Source organism: Populus alba, chromosome 18, assembly GCF_005239225.2.
Source record: "Populus alba chromosome 18, ASM523922v2, whole genome shotgun sequence".
Classification (NCBI taxonomy): Eukaryota; Viridiplantae; Streptophyta; class Magnoliopsida; order Malpighiales; family Salicaceae; genus Populus; species Populus alba.
Genome location: NC_133301.1, coordinates 738,730 through 754,327, shown reverse-complemented (window position 1 = coordinate 754,327; position 15,598 = coordinate 738,730). Strand labels below are relative to the sequence as shown.

The window sequence follows — 15,598 nt, the reverse complement described above, 5'->3', positions numbered from 1 at the left end:
AAGAAGAGTACCTTGCGTTAACCTCAATAGGAGTATCCACAGTCTTGTTATCAGTAAGTCTAGCCCGCTCAAGAATATCTGCAACATATTTCGACTGAGAAAGAAGGTAACCTCTAGGTGAGTATGCTACCTCAATACCCAGGAAATATCGAAGATAACCCAAATCCTTCATCTCAAATCGTCTAGCCAACTCTGTCTTCAAAACTGAAATATCATCAATGTCATCACCAGTAATAATTATGTCATCAACATATAAAGACAGAATGATACGACCTGCATCAGTGCACTTAATAAAAAGAGCAGAATCATGACTGCTAGAAACAAAGCCAAGTGACGAGATCACAATAGAGAATTTCTCAAACCAAGCACGGGGTGCTTGTTTGAGACCATATAATGCTTTCTTAAGCTTACAAACATATCCAGAGTCATGTGAAATACCAGGAGGGGTGCCATATAAACTTCTTCTTGAAGATCTCCATTCAAGAAGGCATTTTTAACATCAAGTTGAGAAATATGCCATTGACGAATCGAAGCTACGGCAATAAGAGTACGAATAGTAGTCATTTTTGCAACCGGAGCAAAATGTCTCCTCATAGTCCATACCATAACTGTTGAGAGTATCCTTTGGCAACCAACCTAGCTTTATATCGCTCAATAGACCCATCAGAATTAGTCTTGATCTTATACACCCAACGACAACCAACAACACTCTTACCAGGAGGTAGAGGAACCAGATCCCAGGTATCTGTCTTATGCAATGCAGAAAGTTCCTCATCCATAGCTTGCTGCCAAAGCGGATCAAGAATTGCCTCTTTATAGGAAGAGGGCTCAACAAGACAATGAATAGAGGCTAAAAAGGAAGTAAATGATGAAGAATAACAAGAATAAGCAAAATCTGGTAGTTTTGTGGACTTACGAATACGGATGGACTGACGTGGAGGTGGATCCACAATCTCAGATGAAGCTTGAGGGGCTGTAGATGAGAATGGAGCTTCAGGTGTGCCAGAGAGTAAAGTACCAGTACCTGCAGAGTTATGAGTACAAATTGATCGAACATGGGGAGAGCTATCATTACCAGAATCCTCAGAAAATGGATCTATACTAATAAGATCAGATTTAGTCAGGTTATGAGTAGTGGATGGAATAGAAAAGAAAGGTATATGCTCAAGGAAGACAACATGACGAGACACATAAAGTTTCTGAGTGATTGGATCAAAACAACGATAACCCTTTTTACCTTCACCATAGCCCAAAAAGACACAAATAGCGGATCGAGAGGATAGCTTACTTCGTTCTACATGAGGACGAAGAACGAAACAAGTACAACCAAAGACTCTAAATGAGGAATAATCAGAGACATACCCATATAACTTTTCAAATGGAGATAGACCCGAACTATGAGAAGATGGAATTGTATTAATCAAGCTTACAGCAGTAAGAACAGCTTCTCCCCAAAACTCACTAGGAACAAAAGCAGACAACAAGAGAGAATGAGCAGTTTCGACAATGTGCCTATGTTTTCTTTCAGCAACACCATTTTTCTCAGGAGTATCTGTACATGAAGTTTGGTGGATGGTTCCATCTAGGGCAAGCAATTGGCAAAATTTATTAGAAGTGTATTCCCCACCTAAATCACACCTAAAGCATTTGATCACAGTAGAATATTGAGTTTTGATAAGAGCTCGAAAAGCTGCATATATCTCAAAGAATTCAGAACGATGTTTCATTAAATAAACCCAACAATAACGAGTATGATCATCAATAAAAGAGACATAATATCGAGACCCTCCTTTTTGTGGCAACAGGAGAAGGTCCCCATACATCAGAATGAATCAAATCAAATGGTGAAGAAGAAACAGAAATACTTTCGATTAAAAGGTAAGGCGGAAAATTTTGCCAATTTACATCCACTACAATCAGAAATGTCACAAGTTTTTCAAATTTTCCTAAAGCTCCTGTGGATGCCAAAAATCTCAAACGAGAAGACGAAACATGACCTAGACGGGAATGCCATAAATAAAAACTAGAAGATGAAATACTCAAACGAAAGGAAGACAAATCAACTGTAGTAGTAGCAGCGGCAGCAGCAGCAACTGGCACTTTTAACTCATCCAAAATATATAGTCCATTCTCCCTACGGCCTGTCCCAAATCAGCTTCTGAGACTGCAGATTCTGTATACAAACAAAAGGAACCAGAAAACATGACTAAATAATCACCAGAATCACATATTTGACCAACAGACGCAAGATTCAATTTGAGTTGTGGAATAAGATAAACATTAGGAGAGACATGTGAGGTGTGACAACAGAACCAACACCTGCTAAGGGCATTTGAGTGCCATCAGCAGTCATAACAGGAATGGAGGATAAAGGGGATATAGAGGTAAAAGATGAGGAATCTGGAGACATATGATGAGAAGCACCAGAATCCAAGACCCATTCAGAATGTGACATACCTGAGGAACTATGAGGCAACTGACCTATGGAAGAAGAAGCGGACATTGCTTGTGGCTGCAAGGAGAGAAACTTCTGAAATTGCTCAGCCAAAATATTAGGATCGGTAATAGAACTCGAGGAAGCTACTGCTGCAGTATTGTGGTGTTGTGGTTTATAACCCTGAGGTGGTCTATGAGCATTAGATTGTGACTGATTTCCAGGCTTCCAAGCTTGATTCTGATGTCTCAACTTAGGACACTGAGCCTTCCAATGACCTTTCTGCTTACAGAAGCTGCACTCATCGAAGCCAACCCTTGTGTGAGACTTATTCTGATGATTAAAGAATGACCTAGAAGGTACTGCTAGTACTGAAGGATTTGAAGCAGAAAGAATTCCTTTTTCAGAAATAAGACTGAAAACGTATTTCTTCAGCCAATAACTCACTGACAACAGAGTCAACAGAAGGCAGTGGAGAACGATGCAGAATTGAACCTCTAAGTCCTTCGAAAATCACTGCGAAGTGCTGTTAAAAAACTGTACCAATCTTTGCTGCTCTCTACGCTCAATATAGGCACCACATGCCTTTTAATTCTGTCGATTCAGTAAGAGCCAATTGATCCCAAAGATCTATCATAGCAGAATAAAACTCTTGAATACTCATATTCTTCTGAATAAAGAGCTCGTATGTCATTCTCTAATTGATACTGTTTTGTAAAATTTGATTGTGTGAATAACCTTTGCAGATGATCCCAAACCTCTTTTGCTGTCTCATATTTCGCCAAACTGCGTACCTATTGAATGCTCAACAGAAATTGTTGATCCAAGTAATGATCTTTGCATTATTTGCTTCCCATGTATCTATCAAAACCAGCATCCCCCTCCTCAATATTCTTAGGTATCATATAAGTTCCACTAACATACCCCCACATCTTCTTACCCTTAAGGAAAATTTCTCATTACATAACTCCAATATGAATAGTTCTTCCCATCCAACTCACACTCACAGAACTGAAGCGAATCATCTCTTTCAGTAGCCATAATCAAACAATCACAAATAACCAGAATGCAAAAGCAGCGGAAGACAAAATACTCAATTGCAGAAACTAAACAAATATCTTCTCGAAATTATACGATTACTCCTAAAACACAAAACAAATTTGCAAAAACTGAACGTAGATACCAAATTGCAGAAGCTGAAGGGAAGATGAAATACCAAAATAATTGCAGAAACTGTCGAAATACCAAAATAATTACAGAGACTGTCGAAATACCTAAGTTGGATCCGCGAAGCTGTATTTGGGATTAAGCTTCGTTCCATAAAACCAGCTCTGATACCATGTTAAACTAATTGAGATCAAACACAAAAAGGAGGCTAGAATTCTGAATAAACTGTATATTATGAATGCATAGTCTTAACCTAATTACAAATAAAGTATATATAGGTTAAACTGAAAGTACTATTCTACCCTTAATAAATAAGACAACATAAATATTATTTAACAGGGTTCACATTATATTGACAAGTTTTGTCTTGAAAAAGCGTTTCATGAGAAGAAAATGGTACCTAAAATTTTATAGGACTCTTAGTCTATATGAAATAGTAGTTGATAATTCCTAAATCTAAAATGTTTAAAAATAAAATTGATTAGGTAGATAATTGAATTATCTTTTAGTTTAAGCAGTCTCATTAATTTTCTCCAGCTAATATGTTTGATAACTTGATATAAAAAACCCAAATGGTTTGCAGCTGGTAACAAGTGGTGTCTGGTAGTTAGTACCTGGAATTTTATTTTATTTTTGATGAATGTGTGGACTCTTTGTTGCTTAAGTTAATAACTTTGTAAAGAGAAAAAATTTAATAATATTTTAAAGATAAACTCTCAAAATATATATGCTAAAAAAGCTAAGAATGAAGAGATTGTGAACCTAAAACTTAAAGAATTCATAAGGTATTTATAACTCATAAATCTTATCCTTTTATAAAGATGAGGGATTTAAAGTGTAACTTCATCTTTGTGATATTTTGAATTATATTCTCCTATAAATAAAATGTATTGAATTAAAATAAAATACTAAAAATATACTAGAATTATTTTTTTAAAATATTGAGCTCGAGACATATCTTCGGGTTCATAAAGATGCTAGGATGCTTGTTCAGAACCCCTAAAATATTAGGTGCCGGCGTGCCCAGCACTCTAATTAAATGGGTCTACCTGTTATGCCGAGACCATCTAGACTTGCGTCGTGTGGATTAGTTGGGTTGAGGCGCTACGTGTGGACTGGAGGTGAGTGCACGTTTCTATAAACGCCACCAGTAATAATGTTGACCCAGATTTACAACATGACTGGTCTGTTAAAAGAAAGTCTCACGTTTGGCCTCCCGGTGGAGAAAATAATTATGTCTAATTTGCACTTACTTGTTAAGTGTTTCCCTTCAAAGCATCAAAATAAATACCAATATCTTCTCAAAGACAATCTTGCTTTCTTAACATTTTTCCCTTCAAAGCATCAAAATATAACATATTTATAGCTAGGTAGGATCAAACTGAGTTTCAGAATTAGTAAATTATTATCACAAATTATAGATTTTCTTCAGCAATTTCCCAAGATACTGTGGAAATGCAAGCAGTTGCATACCTTGTTTGCGGCCAAATAAATTCTACAGACTAAAGCATTATCCAAAATTAAGTTACCATGTTTTAAAGAAATTATCCAAAATTATATTGTGAAAACGAAAACTAAAGCATTATCCAAAATTAAGTCACCATGTTTTAAAGAAACCCCCCTCATATTTCCAACCATCTTCATGTTTTTGTCAGGATTTTTATTAAATTGTTTGGAAACAAGTTAGAGGATGAAGAAAAGGTACCCTTCAAAGCATGTTCTGATATTCTTGTTCCTTTCTTTAAGGATATTGTCTGAGGTAACCGTTAGTATGCCATTGGGGTTTCGATGATGGGTCTGTGGGTAAGCCAAAAAGAGATGCATAACAGTGGTCATATAATTCGGAGGCGACTTTCCTCACTCAGCTGCAATTTTTGGTAGGTCTGGTTCTCTTCTGGTGGAGGGAGAAGTGGGAAGGGGTAGATATGTAATTTTAATTTATGAGGTTGTCTTTATGGGTTAGGTGAAGAGTCTGTTTTCATTTATTTTTTTTGATGGGCAGTGGTTGATAGCTATTAATATTTATTAAAACATTTTGTAATTTTAGATAATATTTGGAATTACATTAACTATTGTTTATTAAAATATTTTTTTATTTAAGAATAAGATATAGTTGTGAAAACAAACATTTCTATTCATTGAAAAAAAGATGTAGTCTTTTATCACTGGCTCAATTTAATGCTGAAATGATAAATTTGTTAAAATTTGTTTATTAAAATATAGTTTTTTTTTCCGTAATGTCATTGTAATTTTATAGTGCCGAGGATAGTGGCACGACTGTGTTTTCACGGTTCTGCTGCTAGTAATGGTGCGGAGATATCTGGTGTTTGGATTTTGGGAAGAGATCGGATGGTTTGTGGGCTGTCCGTCGGTTTGAAAGGAGGAAGAAGGGGGCAGGGCATCTATGGGTTATCAGCTGGAGTTTGGTTTCCTATAAAAAGGTATGGAATATCATCAGCTCAGAGGTTTTTATGCTGGTTAAAAGTTTTTTTAGAACTGGTAAACTTCCAAAGGGTATCAACTCTTCTTTTGTAACTCTGATTCCGAAATCAAAGGAGCCGAGCAGATTCTCCCATTTTCGTCCGATAAGCCTGATTCACGGGCTATACAAAATATTGGCAAAGCTACTGTCCACTAGGCTTCGTCATGTCATGACAGATGTGATCAGTGTTAACCAGTCTGCATTTATTGCTGGGCGTCAGATTCTAGACGGGTTCATGATAGCAAATGAGGTTGTCCATGGTGTGCGCAGCAAGAAGAAGCATGGCCTCTTATTGAAGGTAGATTTCCATAAAGCCTTTGACTCAATTTTATGGGAACATATTGACACAAGTATGGGATACATGGGTTTTGGCTCACACTGGAGGAAGCTGATATTCGAATGCTTATCCACTTCAAAATTAGCCATCTTGATAAACGGTTCTCCTAGTAGAGAATTTAGTTTGGAGAGGGTCTCAGGCAAGGGGACCACTCTCTCCATTCCTATTTGACATTGCAGTTGAGGGATTGACAGTTTTATTCAATAGGGCATCAGCTTCAGGTTACTTCAAAGGCTTACAGACTACCCCAGGTCATTACTTAACTCATTTGCAATATGCCGACGACTCTCTGATTTTCTTGCCAAATGATTTTCCCTCTCTTCTACATGCCAAGAGGATTCTACGTTGGTTTGAGATCATTTCCGGACTGAAAGTTAACTTCTATAAAAGCTCACTAATAGGTATCAACTTGGACAACGACTACACCTCTAGCCTGGCGAACTCAGTCTTCTGTCGTAGTGATACTTTCCCGGTTAGGTACCTTGGACTACCTCTTGGAGCCAATCCCAGCAGACTCTCTACTTGGAAACCAGTGTTGTCCACTATCAGAGCAAAGCTACTCACATGGAAAGGGAATTTTTTTGAGCATGGCGGGAAGGTTATGTCTAATTAAATCAGTCTTGAGCTCCCTTCCTCTGTTTTACATGTCAGTTTTTGCTATGCCAAAGGGTGTTACTAAAGCCATCTCTTCTCTAACCCGGTCTTTCCTTTGGAAAGGAAGCTCAACTTCTCATGGCCTTTTTAAGGTGGCTTGGCACAAGGTAATAAAGGATAAATCTTCTGGTGGTCTCGGGCTGGGATCCATCCACAACAAAAATCTGGCTTTGCTCTTTAAATGGCTATGGAATCTAGACAATGGAGTGGCAGGAGGCTGGCAAGAACACATTCTTCTAAAATACCGACCTCACTTTATAAATGGTATCCCTGAGTTTGCAGGTTCTTTATCTCCAACTTGGCATGGCATTGTTTCGGCAATCTTCTCAACACAAAACATAGCCAATCTTTTACATGCAAATGTCGGGTTCAAGGTGGGTGACGGGAGGAACATCCGGTTTTGGACTGACTCTTGGCTCGGCTCTACAACCAATCTCCAGCTCTTATTCCCCAGACTTTATAACCTCTCCTTGCAGCAAAACACCAACCTTGCAGATATATACAATTTGACAGATGCATCTTTAAACCTTTCCTGGAGAAGAACCCTTCGGCCTCGTGAGATCTGCCAAAGGGAGAGCTTGATCGCAGAGGTGCAGCGTGGTCTCCTTTTCTCAGATGGTGCAGACTGCAAGTTATGGAAATTCCACAGCTCTGGCATGTACTCAGCTCAATCAGGTCGCCTCTTCTTTGATAGTCTATCGGCCACTGAAAATAATCACTCCCTTACTCTGCTATGGAATGGTTATGCCCCCCCAAAAGTGGATGTGTTCATTTGGCTTCTTCTTCATGGAGGTTTGAGTACAAGAAGTTTTTTAGCTGAGAGGAGAATCATAAATTATGAGGAATCTCACTGCCCATTCTGCTGCAAGGAAACCGAGACAATTAATCATCTTTTCCATTGGTGTCCTATAACATGGTCTCTTTGGGGTCGTTTCTTGAAATGGTTCGGGTGCTCAGGTTGTCTGCACAAAGACCCAAATCAAAATCTACAGGAATGGTCCGGATTGATTAATGGAAAATTTCAGCGACGTGCTATTACCCTCCTCTGTAAAGGTCTGTATTGGTCAATTTGGATAGCACGCAACCGCCTAATCTTCGAATCCAAGGCTCCTGATTGGGATATGATTTTTGATCTCACTTTTCACCGTTTGGCTTTCTGGTTGAAGTCCTCAGTTACAAATTTCAGCTATACAGGCTCAGATCTTTTTAGAAATCCTGAATGTATTATGAACTGGACTAACTAATTAAGTCCCTCATCACTTTGGTCTTTTCTTTCTTCATATTCCCATTGTATTCTATCTTTCGTTCAGCCCCACTTACTTGATGGGGCTGCTTTATTAATATATAATTATCTCGTTTACTATCAAAAAAAAAAAAAAGTTTGGCGTTGGCTTGATGGTGTGGAGGAAGAGTGTGGCACGGCTGGTGGGTCTGGTTCTCTTCTGGTGGAGGGAGAAGTGGGAAGGGGTTGATATGTAATTTTAATTTTTGAGGTTGTCTTATCGGTTAGGTGAAGAGTCTGTTTTCATTTAGTTTTTTGACGGGACAGTGGTTGATAGCTATTACTATATATTAAAACATTTTGTAATTTTAGATAATGTTTGGAATTACAATAACTATGGTTTATTGAAATGGTTTTTATTTAAGAATATATTAAATAATATTTTTTTTATTTTTAAAATTTATTTTTTATATTAATACATTAAAATAATTTAAAAATAAAGTTAAAAAAATGAGTTGCATTCCCATTCATTGAAAAAAAAGATATGGTCTAGAAATAGTCTTTTATCGCTTGCTCTAGTTTGGGAGTGCTGAAATGATAGATTTGTTAAAATATTTTTTTATCATTTTAATATTAAAATATAATTTTTAAAAAATAAAAAATATATATTTTTAATACATTTTTTAAAAAAATATTTTTTTAAAAAATAACTTAATACTTTTTTAATCATAAATAAATAACACAAATTCTATTATTATTTAAAAAATAAAAATAAAATAAAAATAAAAACAAGTCTTCTAAACTCTGGGAGATTCCTTTTTATCAATATATGATATTGTCTCGCCTCAGGTCCAAGTCTTGAACCAATTTATTAAAATGGTTGGCTTTGACTCTTCCAAATCATGAATATCCTAGCAATAACGGTGAGGAAACCACAGCTTTAAAATACAGAGCATTTTATAAACTTTCAAAATATCTCTTCATCATATAAAAACAAGACAAGGGTTTGCGTGTTACATTATATAACACCCAAACTTTAGATAAAATAGTGCAATAGTGTAGCACTCTAAGACAAATTAAAAGTAAACACCGCGGAAATAAGCAAGACATGCCAAACAAAAGTGAAGAAGGAGGAATAAACAACAAGATCAACTTGCTAACATAAACTAAGAACATGAAAATAATATAAAATAAAGGGTGAGTTCAACCAACTCAGTGAGGGAATAACATTTAATATACATCTTAAATATTAATAATTTATAAGTCATACATATCTTAATATAAATATACATACTAAGCACATTAACATATGATAGTGGAATACATGTCAAAGATCAGATGACACCCAAAGATAATTCAATGACACCAAAGATGACCATTTTGGGATAATTGGGCGCGCATATGTTGTTGTCTCTCTCACTAGCTAGGAATACAGATACGATGAGCATAAAGACAAACTACACTCCGTTAGTATGGAGTTACTGACAAATTCAGTATCCAGACATAACATATATTCATATAATTATCAAAGTAACTCAATGTTATATCAAATATAATTAAAGCAAATACATATTCAAGAAACTAACGAGTACTTGGAAAAAAATCAACATATCTATAGATATGCAAGAATATCATCCATACTCATCATATAATCAACACATATAATTTATTTATATTACATGTATATTAAAGATTATCCTACTCACTCAAAAAAATATAGAAGTAAAAAGAATTTAGATGAAAAACCTGAAAATTCTATAGAGATTGTTAGAAAAACCTACAATAAAAATACATAATAAACTAACAAACAACACAAATAGATTATTCTAATGCATATAAGAAATTCAGGTTTAGTTTACTAAGTTTAGGGATTAAAATGACAAATTTCCAAAAAAAGGAACCAAAACATGATTTTACCAATATTGGAGGACCAAACTATAAATACATAATCATACTAAAATTTCATCCATAATCCATCCTCAACTCGGTCTAGAATCTCAATTTACGTTCTAGGGACCAGATTGTAAAATTTTCAAACTTTAGGGACTAAACTGTAAATTTCCAAAATTGATGGATTAAACAGTTAAAATTCTAGTATCTTTCCCTTAATTACGAAGACCATTACAAGTGGTATTGGAGCCACGATTCTCATATGACTGAAGGAACAAGAAATATGTCTGCTAGGATGGATTAGATGACTAAGGCCCAAGGAAAAAGGCCCATGGGCTCCCACCTAATTCTCCCACTATGTCAGTCAATGGAAATACAAGGCATGAAGTAATACTATATCAAGGAATTCAACAGGTTTAGCTCAAGTCAATCTGATTGGAGTTTCCCCGGTTTAATGGAGATGATCCTATTGGTTGGGTATACAAGGCCAATCAATTATTTAACTTTCACAACACTCCAACTCAACACAGGTTGTTTATAGCCAGTTTTCACATGGAAGGAAAGGCGATAACATGGTATCAAGAACTAGAAGAAACCAGAATTCTCATCAGTTAGGAGGCCTTCGTTAAGGCCCTCTAAATTCATTTTGGAACTTCATCTTATGATGACCCCATGGAGGCCCTCATAAGTATCAAGCAAACATCAAAAGTAGAGCTTTACAAAACCTAATTCGAGATGTTTTTGAATCGGGTCATAGGGTTATCTGACTCTCACAGGCTCAGCTGTTTTCTAGGTGGATTGAAGGAGGAGATAAGACTGGGAGTAGGGATGTTAAACCCCTAGAATTTAGTGGTTGCTTATGGGTTAGCAAGGATGCAAGAGGAAAATCTGACAATCATGAGGAAATCATGAAGACCTAGTGCTATGGGGTTTCAAGGCTGAAACCCAACACCAACTCAGCCTAGGGCTGAAAATAAACCAATTCTAGTACAGAGACTCACTCCAGCACAGATGAAGGAAAAAAAAAAGACAAGGGGCTTTGCTTTAAATGTGACAGTAAGTGGGGACCTGGCATTGGTGTGGAGGACCCAAGATATTCTTGATATAGGAATTAGAGGAGGAGAAAAATTTTGTTCCTGAAGATCTGATTGATTTAGGGGACCCTCAGGAAGAAGGCAAGGAGGGAATCAACATATCCCTTCATGCAATCATTGGAAGTCCCAATCCTAAAACTATGAGGGTGGTAGTTAAGTTGAGTGGCCATAATTTTGTGGCCTTAATTGACATAGGAAGTATATATAGTTTCATACATCCAAGGGTAGTAAGAAGAGTAGGGATGAAGGTTTTAAAACACAAGCCTATTGGGGTGAACATTGTAGATGGTTCCAAGCTATGGAGTGAGGGAAGCTGCTCAGATATCAAATTGATGATTCAAGGAGATCAGTTTGTCACTCGAGCTTATGTCATTCAACTAAGAGGATGCGATATGATGTTAGGAATCAAGTGGCTCAAAAGTTTAGGGCCCATTCTTTAGGATTTCTCAGCCTTAAAAATGAAATTCGAAAAGGAGAGGAAGAGGGTCTTGATTTATGGAATGGGAGTGGAGAAATCAGAAGTAGATTGCAGCCCAACCTTTTTACAAGAATTAAGAATAGTCAAAGAAGGACTGATTTTGCAAATTTAGGAGCTGGGATCAGTCCAAAATGAAATTCCAGAACATATTGAGAATATGTTGCTAGAATTCATGGAAGTTTTTTAGGAGCCAAAAAGAATTCCACCTAGCAGATCACATGATCACTCTATAGTGCTGAAGGAAGGTACCTCCCCAATAAGTGTACGTCCCTATACGTACCCATATTACCAAAAATCAGAGATAGAAAAACTAATTAAGGAGTTGTTGGTACTGGGTACCATAATACCCAGCCAAAGTCCCTTTTCATCGCCAGTCCTACTAGTTAGGAAGGTTGATGGGTCATGGAGAATATGTGTTGATTATCGTACCCTCAACAAGGAAACTGTGAAAGACAAGTTTTCCATACCAGTTGTGGAAGAATTACTAGATGAAGTACATGGTTCTCAAAATTTTTCCAAGTTAGACCTTCGATCAGGCTTCCACCAGATCAAAATGAAGGAAGAAGATGTTCCCAAAATAGCCTTTAAAACTCATGAAGGGCACTATGAATTTCTGGTGATGCATTTCGGCCTCACAAATGCCCCTTCCACTTTTCAAGGTTTGATGAATGATATTTTTCGACCCTATCTCAAAAAATTTGTGCTGGTTTTCTTCGACAACATTCTAGTCTACAGCCATAATGTGGAAGAGCATGAGAGACACCTAAGGATGGTATTTGAGACTCTAGTACAACATAAATTATTTGCCAAATAGTACAAATGTAAATTTGCAAGCAGTGAAATCGAATATTTGAGGCATATCGTATCAGGTCAAGGAGTGCATGCTAAGCCCAGCAAAGTAGAGTCAATGATCAAGTGGCCTAAACCAAACACAATCAAATCACTAAGGGGATTTTTAAGGTTAACAGGCTACTACCGCAGATTCATCAAAGGTTATGGGATGATTGCAGGTCCATTGACTAGACTACTAAAAAGGGGGGCTTTTAAATGGGATTCAGAAGCAGACCAAGCCTTTGAACAATTAAAAAAAGCCGTATCAACCTCTCCGTCTTAGCACTACTAGATTTTAACCAAAGTTTTATAGTAGAGTGTGATGCCTCAGGTATAGGACTCGGTGTTGTGCTAATGCAAGGGGGTCGATCCATTTCTTATTTCAGCAAGAGTCTAAAAGGGAGGGAACTATCACTATCCACTTATGAGAAGGAATTCTTGGCACTAGTCACTATTGTTCAAAAGTGGAGGCCTTACTTATTAAGCCAAGCCTTTAAGGTTAAGACAGATCAACAGAGCTTCAAGTATTTATTGGAGCAGTAGGTTGAAACACCCACACAGCAGAAATGGTTATCCAAATTGATTGGATATGACTTTGTGGTCGAGTTTCGAGTAGGAAAGGAAAACCTAGCAACTGATGCACTCTCTAGGCAGGAGGATACTATAGAAAAAGGTACACTATGGGCTATCTCTATCCTAATTGTTAACTGGGCTGATCAATTAAAAGATAGTTATAAAACTAATTCAGAAATTCAAACTATCATGCAACAACTAAACCAAGAAACCATAGGTTCCTTGAAATATCAGCTTAGAGGAGGGATACTATACTACAAACACAGAGTCTACATAGGTCAATCCAGCCCTCTAAAAAATGACACACTGAATTATATTCATGACAATCCATCCTCAGGGCACACAAGTTTTGAGAGAACACTAAAAAAGGGCAAGGAGAGATTTCTTTTGGGTAAGGATGAAATCAGATATACAAACCTATATAAAACACTATGAAGTCTGTTAGAGAGCAAAGGGAGAAAACACAAACCCTCCGAGCTTTTATAGCCCTTACTTATACCCATCAGACCATGGTCATGGTCATCCATATCTATGGATTTTATAAAGGGGCTACCAAAATCTAATCAATACTCAATAATTATGGTAGTTGTGGATAGGTTTACCAAATATGCCTATTATATTCCCGTATACCATCCCTACAGCGTGATAAAAATCACCAACCTGTTCTCACAAAATGTAATGAAGTTGCATGGACTCCCAAACAACATAGTTTCAGACTGGGATCCTACCTTCACTAGCAAGTTTTGGGGAGAATTATTCCAAATTCAAAGGGTCAAGCTGCTGATGTCAACATCATGCCACCCCCAAAATGATAGGCAAACAAAGGCAACTAACAAAACATTGGAAGGTTATTTGAGATGCTATGTAGGTGATAACCCGAAGGGTTGGTCTAATTGGCTAACAATGGCCGAATATTGCTACAATACCAGCTACCACACATCCCTCAAATCTACCCCATTTGAAGCAACCTACGGCTACCCACCCCCAAGCCTCACAGATTACATTCCCGATTCAATAAAAAAAATCATGCAGCAGAGGAACATTTACAACACAGGACAAAACAAATTGTAGAAATCAAACACAACTTAGCTCAAGCTCAAGAGGGATAAAAGAAACAAGCAGATAAAGGCAGAAAAGAAACCCAGTTCAAAAAAGGGGAATGGGTTTACCTCCGGCTCCAGCCATACCGACAATCCAGCATGTCAAGAAATAAAAATAGGAAGTTAGCATATAAATACTTCGGGTCGTTCAAAATCTTAAAAAAGGTGGGAGAAATGGCTTACCAGCTAGATCTTCCCAAGGAAGCTCAAATCCATAGCATATTCCACGTCTCACTGTTGAAGAAATGGGTTGGAAAAGGAACCTTTTGCTGAAATGAAGCTACCCATTCCCGAAACCAAGCTGAAATCATAGCCAGAACCAACACAGATACTTGACCGAAGAAGTCAAGTCTCAAGGAGGAAGACGAGGAAAGAAGTGTTGTTAAGATGGGAAGGACAACCCAAGGAAGACGCCGTTTGGGTCAAAGAAGATGTCATTTGGGTCAAAGAAGAATGGTTAAAAGGTTCTTACCCTCACCTTGAGGGCAAGGTTTTTTAAGGGGGAGAAAGTTGTAACAGACCGTCAGTGCATAAAGGAGCAAGCTCTCAATTGAAGCTGGGGAAGAAATGAGGGAGGCGTGTTGGAGAAGACTTGCCTACATCAATGAGATAAGGTGAGCACGTGTATGGTCAAGATTGGACAAGAATCACTTACATGGAGGGCTGAGATCATGAAGCTCCTGCGATTAACAGCTGGCAAGGGAGTAAGTTCAAAGGCAAAACGGCACCGTTGAGAGAGGAAAAAGAGTCCAAATACAAAACAGATGAATAAAAACAGCTGGCAAGCCTATCTGTTAGTCTTAATTCTCAACTAACCGAGAATTACAATAGAAGAGGGAGGAGGGGCTTCAAAGAGGCATAAAATTGCTTTGAAGCAAATCTCATTCACCAAGAGGCTCGGGCTACCTCGAAGCAGCCCAGAAACTTAGTTAGGGTTTATCAACATTGCATTGTTCTTTCAATTCAAGTTCTTTAAAATATTTTGTTTTAGTTGTTGTTTCAATTTCCCTAATTTTTACTTGTATGCTCAGGTTCAAGAAAAGTTATAATAAAAATTCTAGTATCTTTCCCTTAATTACCAAGACCAGTACAAATGACATTCCTAGTTGAATCCCACCACTTGAATTTTTTAACCCAGATGTAAGTGTGCAATTAATTAGGAACCTTGAGTTGGCGGGCTCTTCTTAGTAGTTTGGCTCTTAAAAATAGCCATCACGGATAACAAGTCGTGAGTTGTGTCCAGAAATATATATATATATATATATATATATATATATATATATATATATAATACAAGCTCGTTAGCATACTTAATGTGAGCTTATATGAAGTATTT

General features: G+C 37.2%; 1 protein-coding gene across 1 annotated transcript; it reads left to right on the top strand.

Annotated features, from left to right (window-relative positions):
* Window positions 1-4,640: 4,640 nt before the first annotated feature.
* On the top strand, window positions 4,641-8,318 carry LOC140954985 (uncharacterized). Its single transcript, XM_073406362.1, has 5 exons — window positions 4,641-4,722; window positions 5,859-5,953; window positions 6,043-6,433; window positions 6,600-7,018; window positions 7,089-8,318. The coding sequence occupies exons 1-5, from the start codon at window positions 4,641-4,643 to the stop codon at window positions 8,316-8,318; spliced, it is 2,217 nt and encodes a 738-aa protein (XP_073262463.1).
* The last annotated feature ends 7,280 nt before the right edge of the window (window positions 8,319-15,598 follow it).